At 37.2% G+C, this 8,457-nt stretch overlaps 1 protein-coding gene across 2 annotated transcripts in view; it reads left to right on the forward strand.

Annotated features, from left to right (window-relative positions):
• Positions 1-8,457, forward strand: part of SLC6A11 (solute carrier family 6 member 11) — a 91,309-nt gene that overhangs the window by 9,327 nt on the left and 73,525 nt on the right. For both annotated transcript variants that reach the window (XM_019620012.2, XM_010718410.2), the window contains exons 3-5: positions 2,155-2,289; positions 2,437-2,577; positions 3,476-3,566. In XM_019620012.2, the coding sequence (XP_019475557.1) occupies positions 2,155-2,289; positions 2,437-2,577; positions 3,476-3,566 (367 nt within the window). The remainder of the gene's footprint in view (positions 1-2,154; positions 2,290-2,436; positions 2,578-3,475; positions 3,567-8,457) is intronic.

The following is an 8,457-nucleotide window of genomic DNA, read 5'->3' on the forward strand; positions in this document are numbered from 1 at the left end:
CTCTAAGTAATGCTGAACTAGAACTAAGACTTGGGTCTAGGTTTTTGGGTCTTAATGACAAATTGTTGCACTGAATGTAAATACTAGGGAATATTCATGTATAATATGTAATCATAATAAAGAGGTATATGAGCTAGTTACGAAATAGAATGCCTGCTAGTACAGAACAAATTCAGAAGCAGCATGGATACTCTGGCACTATCAACAGATAGGGTAGGCTATTAGTCTTCTGTTATTTCTGTATTTGCTTCTTATGGACTACTTGCTTTTTATTTTTTTTTTTGTTTTATTTTATTATTATTTATTTTTTAATTATTTCTAGTTATGTTTCTTGTAATTAGATTATTCATAGGAAACTAGTTTGGTTTGCGGAGCAGGACAAACTTGGTATCCTTTTGTTTTTTCCTTGTAGTGGGTATCTGTTGTAGAGGAATATAAAAAAAAAAAAAATCTAAGCCATTATAATAAGTTTCATTAAGTTGCTGTGTTAAACTCACTATTCTTGTCCATGTGAGTGAGCTAAACTTGTTTTCATGCTGGACAGCAGTTCTCAAATCATGGCCTGTTGTCTTTCAAACCATTTGCATGTTGAATCATATGTAGAAACCATCATTTTGGATGCTCAGGTTACATTATTTGAAGTCTACAAAGATATTGCTTGAGACGCAGCTGAGATTGAGCTATAAGCAAATGGAGTGGCTGAGCTAAGAGGTCACTCACGAAGACATCTCTGAATAAGAACCTGCAAATCAAAGCAGGTGTATTGAGTTGATCTGCCTTTCTAATCACAGTGATTGAAGTATTACAATTACTGCAGATTGTGGGTATTTTTTTTTTCCCCATCTTTTTAATGATCCAGGATATTTATTTGCCTTGTAATTGTAGAAATTTTCCGTAAGTATATTCAGAAATATTTTGTTTGTAGTGAGATTCTGATAGAAGTTTAGCATTACAGGTGTTGTTCATTAATGATCAGATCAATCTTCAACTCCTGTTGAAGTAGAAATGTTAGTGCTCTGAAGAACTGATTGATGTATGCAGTTACTGCATCTATCAAAACTTTTGTGTAGTGCTTCACTGTGTCTGTCTGATTAAACCGGTGAAACTTTGTTTACTGGTGTCAGTAAAAATGGCCCAAATAGTTACTGTTTTCTCCTGGTATTTGTATTCTTCCTTGTTTCCACCTAAATCAGTATAGTTAGTTGCTTTCTATCTCATCCTTTGGTTTATTAGGAAATCTGAGTACTAGGGGAATGAAGGAAAGAAATTATTTTGGCCTTGTATGTTGATGGGGTCTCTGTGTAGTGGAAAGGCTGTGTTTCATTCCTTGTTATCTAGGTTCAGTTCTAAATTGAATACTTAAAATCTACTGTATTAGCAAGTTACATTGTGCTTAACAGGTATCTTCTGTCACTTCTTTGTTCACACTTCAGTCACTTTCTCTGGCTGCCATACCTAATAACATGGTTAATCATGAAATAATACAGAATTTCTGCTCTGTGTTAATAAGAGCAGAAAGCAGTATTTTGTTGAAGGCTCCAAGTTGTACTGTTCACTATCTTTGCTGGAGTTTACTGTCAGCATGTAAGGAAAAAAAGCTGATGCTTTGTAAATTTCCTACAATTTCTAGATGACAATGCCAAGTCCTGTTTTCTTTCTCTGTGTAAGAAGTCCTAAGGTGTATTTTGTCATTCCCTTCTTACGATCCTCATCATTGGTCTTATCTAAATAACATCACAGTACTTGGATTTCATTTCCATAATGCTGCTTCATCCCTGCTTTTCTCCTGAGAAAAGATGGGAAGAGAGGGTAGAATAATTTGATGATAATCAGATCAGAATGGTGTGGCTACGCAAGAATGTGATCTTTCCTGTGCTTGAAAGAAAGTTCAGCAGTTAAGCCTATCCTGAAAAACCTCAGTATGCTTTGTGTTTTGACTGGGGATAGGGGTGGTTTTTGTACTGGTTCTTTGTTTTCAGTCCATGATAATGGCTTAAGAGTTAACTTTTAATATTTGGTGCCAGAAGTAAACACTTTTTGCACTTTTAGCACTGCACCTGAGAGAATTAGCTAAAGAATGAAAATAAATTTTTCACTAAGTTGTCAAGGAACTGTGTTCGTTGTAACTGATATCACCACAATGTTTACTCATAGGTGCTTTCCTCATCCCATATGTGGTTTTCTTTATTTGCTGTGGGATACCAGTTTTTTTCCTGGAGACAGCCTTGGGACAGTTTACCAGTGAAGGAGGCATTACGTGCTGGAGGAAAGTTTGCCCTTTGTTTGAAGGTAACAACCTTTTCTGTGTTCTACTGCATTAAATTTTAAATGAAGGAAAAAATCTTACAAAAGTTAGGATGTACTTATAGTAGTAAACATTTGTTCTCAAATTATCTGAAAAGTAAGAATTCTTTGTTCTCTCTTCCTCCTCTCCAGGCATTGGATATGCTACCCAAGTTATAGAGGCACATCTAAATGTATATTACATCATTATTTTAGCATGGGCTATCTTCTATCTATTCAACTGCTTTACTACAGAGCTTCCCTGGGCTACATGTGGGCATGAATGGAATACAGGTATGACCTCGGTGGGAATACTTGCTGTACAAATAATGACTTCCAAGTAATAAAATGAATTAGTGTCGAAAACACAACTATTGTGGTAGAAAAGTCTGTGGGAATGGGCTGATCACGTCAAACTGTGATAAAATGAATCACAGAATTGTAGGACTTGGAAGGGATCTCTAGAGATCATCTAGTCCAACCCCCCTGCCAAAGCAGGCTCCCTAGACCATGTTGCACGGGTCGTGCAGTGAAGACTTACTCATACCTTTCTGATTTAGGTCACTGTATAAGCATTTGTTCCTGTGACATGTAATGTCAGTTGTGAAAAGAATGCTTCGGCCTTTGTTATTTCTGTAAAATATTCTAGCTAAATCCCAGGACTCTCATTTTCAACCGTATCCATTCTCCCAGAATACAGTAAGTGAATTCAAGAGAAGAGCTCTTCTTTTTCTTTTTTAGATACAAGTTGGAGTGCCTTTCCACTTGCTCTATTAAAGCAAAGTGGAGTCTTGTTGCTGGTTGTTTCGTCAGCCAATTGTTGCCATTGGCCATTGAACAACCACTTGAAGAAGTATTATGTTGTAGTTCCTGAAGGATTGCCTCAATTTTTCAAAGTTTCTTCGTTTAGCCTCAGATGTTTAATTGGCCCTTGTCATTGCCAAAGTGCATTTAGAAAGTGTAGGAGTGTGTAGTGTACTGCATAGATATTTTTCTAGCTTAGGCCTCTGATCTGGTGATCAAAATACTATTACAGAAGTAGCAGCTGTAGGATTTTAGAATATCTAGAAATCCTTTTAACCACACAGAGTATGATATAGTAAGTGGCTTTACAAATGCACAAACAAGAAGATGGACCAGAAGAAATGTATGTACATACATCAATATAATAATTTTGTTGTTGTTTTTATAGAAAACTGTGTGGAATTTCAAAAACTTAATATGAGCAACTGCAGTCAAATCTCTTTGCAAAATGCTACGTCTCCGGTGATGGAATTCTGGGAGTAAGTGCACATAAACAATCTGCTTGATCTGACTGTTCATTATCTTCCAATATTTTTATTGTTTACAGGTTATTAGGTATTTTATAAACTGATAGCACTTAGTGATAGGAGTTCAGTTGGAAATTTTCTTATATAGTCGAAAGATTCAAGATGAGAAGTTTAACTCTTTTTAGAAGATTCAAGGAAAAGAATTCCATATTCTGAAAGAACACAGAACAAAGTGTGCCACTTACTTGGGATCTTGGCTCCTGCTGCTGGAGGAAAGAACCTCAAATACATACTAATGAGGCAGAGGTGAAAGAGGATGATTTTAAGTGTTTCTTGTTGTTTGGTGGTGGTTGTTTTGTTGGTGTGTGTTTGTTGGGTTGTTTTTGTTTTTTTTTTTGGTCTATTTGTTTTCCCAGGGTGTTTGCTCTCTTTTCTTCCATAACAGTTGCATCTTCATCTGAGCTAACTAATATTTTGGAGTCTGTATATCATTATATTTGAATGGACTGTGTCAGTTTTTCAGTTAGAAAAAGAAAGCTTAACACTCTTGCATCTCCTTGATTCTGGTTTCTAGCTAGAGTGATAGAAGAGAATTCTCTTCACAAAAATATGGACTGCTTTTGTGATGACACATTTTTTTCTTACTATAAATATTTAATTAGTACATGTGTAGTTGCGTACTTGTTCTTTGCAAGGCACAGTTTGTATTAAGACAGTCACAGAACTGGAATGTTACTTTAATGTTAAAGTACCTCTTCTTCATTTAAAGGGGTGTATTACAGAGTTTCTGGTTACTAAATATTCTTGAGAGCCCATTCTAATTACCTATTTATTATTTGGAAGAGCATTCTTGTGGGACTGTAGTTAGAGTTGTTTATTTTCCCAAACTGCAATAGTTACCTTTGAAAAGGCTATAAGTTAAGACTGTTCTCCAAGGGAGAACTCTGCGTTTGACATAATTTTCTTGAACATTAGCATATGCTATTGTCTTTGCCTCTGGTCCCCTTAGCCTTGCTAAGTAAGTTATCATAGTCTTACCAGGTGGTAGTTATTGTTTCAGTAAATAATGTATTAAAACAATATTAAATCTGTACAAGTCTTGATGTTTCTTTTCTTTAAAACCAGAATAACCTAAGCACTCAGTCTGTTAAATTAGAATATGCCTACTCTATCCACTTCCGAGGCAATCTTTTATATAAAGAAGATTTTCTTATGTGGCACCTCTTATTTCTATGACTTTATTTTAACACAAATTAAGGTTCTTTAAGACAGCTGAAACTGAACTGTTTTTTCTTTAAATTGAAGGGGCATATTTAGAGTAAATGAACAAAGTATTTTCTCCAGTACTAGCCTTATTTGCTCACTGTTTTTATTTACTTATTCAATTATATTCAAAACTTGGCAACTGTAAGTATCTCCAGCTATCTAAGGAAGCAGGCAATGTTCAGTTGATTAGCTAAGGAGCTAAGTCTTATCTCCCTGTGTGTCTAGGTGTCCTGTTTGCTGTTCTGTTTTTTGTTTAGTATTTTTGTAGTATCGTTTTTGGGAGATTGTCTGATTTTTCCAGGTCAGAGTTATTGCAACCAATGTACAGGAGCATTTCAAATGCATTCTTTCTCAGAATTCTCTAAAAATGAAGCTGAAAAAGATTCTTTAGCTGAACTTGGATTCCTGTTACAGTGCATTTTGAATCCTTCAAATTCTGGATGTATTTGACTACCTGATTTAGGCTGAGTTAGGAATGAATTATGAAACCATAAAGGCTGATAATCAGATTAACTTTTTCTCTAACTTCTGTTACAATCGGGTATGAAAATGCACATTCCAGACTTCTTGAAGTCATTAAAAAAAACAAAAACCTTCCGAACAACTTCTTGTTATTTGAGTTTTTTTGCAGTTTGTGGAAAAGCTCTTCATAATATTAATAGTTTACTGACCAAAGTAGCTTGTGATATCAAACTTATCTGCTTCTGGTGCCCAAGCAAAAGTAGTGCTTGACTTTCCATCCTTGAAAACTGAATGTATCTACAGGTAGGTCAGGTTGCTCAAAGCCCAGTCCTGCCTGATCTTGAATGTCTCTGGGAGCAGAGCATCTACCGTCTCTCTGGGCAACATGAACATTACTGTGTTTATTGCATGTATAAAAATGAACAAAAAATAGCCCACCTTCTTTCTTATATCCAATCTAGATCTTTCCTCTTAGTTTGAAACAGTTTCCTCTTTTTCTGTCACAGCAGACCCTGCTAAAGGGTCTCTCCTTTCTTGCAGCCCTACCTACCCCTCCTACCCCCCACCCCTGCCTACTGAAAGGCTGTTCTAAGCTCTCCCTGGAGCCTTCTCATCTCTAGGCTGAACAGCCCTAGCTCCCTCAGCCTAGCCTCATGGGGGACTTGTTCCATTCCTTGGATTATTTTCATGGTCCTCCTCTGGACTCCCTCTACCAGGTCAGTGTTTCTAATATACTGAGGACTCCACACCTGGACACAGGTGAAGTCCAACTAGAGCAGAGAAGAGGGGCAGGATCACCTCTCTTATTCAGCTGGTCGTACTTCTTTTCATGCATTTGGTTTTCTGGGCTGCGAAGGCATATTGCTGGCTCATGTCCAACTTCCCATTCATCCACCAGTACCCTCAAGTCTGTTTCAGCAGAGCTGTGCTCTAGCCTTACGTTTCCCAGCTTGAATTGATAGCGGGGGTTGCCACGATCCAAGTGCAAACCTTGTACTTGGATTTATTGAATCTCATGAGGTTCACCTGGGCCCATTCCTCAGCCTGTCTAGGTCTCTCTGGACGGTATGCTGTCCCTCAGGCTTGTTGACTGCACCACACAGCTTTGTGTCATCTGCAAACTGCGGAGGGAGCACTCGATCCCGCTGTCAGTGTCATTGTTGAAGTCGGTAAAGTGTACTGATCTCAGTACTGACTCCTGGGGGACCCCACTTGTCTGAATGGAGATCAGTGACAATGAACCACTGACCACCACTCTGGGTACAGTCTTGCAACCGGTTCTTCATTCATCAAACGCTCCATCTCTCAAACTCATATCTTCCTAAACTGGAGAGAAAGATGTTGTGTGGGACCACATCAAGAGCTTTACTGAAGTTCTGTTATGCTATCACAGAAGGCCACTGAGTTGATCAGGCATGACTTGCACTTGTTGAAGCCATGGTGGTTGTCTTGTACCACCTCCCTCTTTTTTCCCTATCTTCCATGATAATTCCCTTGTTAAAATTTAAGAAGGTACACTGTTGCATGGGTTCCAAATTCAGAATGGATATGACAAACTGATTGAGAAATGAAAGAACAGACTTCAAATATTGGGATTGGCTTTGCATTAAAATGACCATCTGAAAAAAATTCTATAATTTAGATGCATCAGGTACAGTAGAGCTCTGTGCTTAAAAATATACAGTGCAGATCACAGAGTAGTTAATACGTAATAAATTTATTACCAGGCTAGTTAATTTGTGCAGTATGTCAACCTGCAGATAACTGTTTCCAGAAGTGTTATTTCACTTAGCTAAAAGTCTTGTTCTCGTGATATTATTTCACTCCTTTATAAATGCTAATGTCAATAATCATAAGTTTATTGAAAGATTCTTCTAAAAACAAAGTTAAAAGGAAGCTGATGGGCTAAACTGGACAGGGCAGATGCTAGCTGTTAATTTTAGAACTCAGAGATAGTGATGAAGCTTTTCAGACTGCAATAATCAATCACAGGACTGAATTGATTTGCATAATGACCAGGTTTCTTACAGTTATATTACTTGATGCCTGTGGAGGATGGGGGAGGCACTAGTTTTCTTCTGAACAACATCACTATTTGGATGCTTCTGTACACTTTGCTTTTTGCGGGGTTGAAACTGCAATTCACACTTCTTTAAGTTATGGTCACGATAAATACAATTTATTGTGGAAAGGGCTAGTTGGGGTGAAAAGTTTTTTGAACTATTAGCATCTATTCTTGAGACAATTTATGAATCAGAGTGGTAATTATTGTGAGTAGTCATCTAATTTCAAGTAGAATCGAATAGTGCATTACTTAATTGTCAAGCTAATGTTAAGTATTTCCTTTGATAAGCGTATAACCTCACCACAGTCTTCAACTGTATTCACAGTATCTTCAGACATTTTAATTATTCTAATTTAAGAAGTAACAACAACAAAAAAAAGGTATCCCTTCATTCTTGGAGATTGGAGAGGAAGAAACCTATGAAATGCATGAGTTATCAGTGCCTTGTGTTTTCTTCAGGCCAATTGCTCTAAGAGTTAATCACGATGAGGAATACACCGGTTGCTATGTATTGCACTGCAGACTAGACTGGCATTCTATAAATGCCAGCAGAGGTTAGTAGCGGGGCACAAGCTGGATTTGTGTGCATAAATGAATGCACAAATCCCAAAAGGGATGTCTTCAAGCGTGTTTTTGGAAAGGAGTAAATTTTTTCTTTTCTCCTTCCTCTAGCTAGTACTGTTATGTCTTTTCCATCACTTTGACTGGAAGTCCTAGCCCTTTTTATTTGTGATTGGAAGCAAACTCAAATCCATAGATGTTTTGAGGACTGCAAGTAAAGATTTCAGCCTCTCTGCTGAAATGTTTCTAGCTTTTATTACTTCTGTGGATTTGACCATTCCTAAAACTATCACTGCAGTTAAACAGTAGCTTGTTCAAATGCAGCAAAAACTAAGAGAATGTTTTGCAGTACTACAAGGCTACAAAGGTGTGTGGGCTAACAGTTAATTTTCTTCAGGTCTGTACAGAGGATACTGTCTCCTTGTTACCCTAGCAGATATAGAGTTACTTCCTCTGATAATGTAACATTTTCTACCAACGTTGATGGCTGGGTCATGCAGAAGATGAAAGCTTAATTCATGTCTTGGATGGATTGTTTGTTTACATTAA

Source organism: Meleagris gallopavo, chromosome 14, assembly GCF_000146605.3.
Source record: "Meleagris gallopavo isolate NT-WF06-2002-E0010 breed Aviagen turkey brand Nicholas breeding stock chromosome 14, Turkey_5.1, whole genome shotgun sequence".
Taxonomy (NCBI): domain Eukaryota; kingdom Metazoa; phylum Chordata; class Aves; order Galliformes; family Phasianidae; genus Meleagris; species Meleagris gallopavo.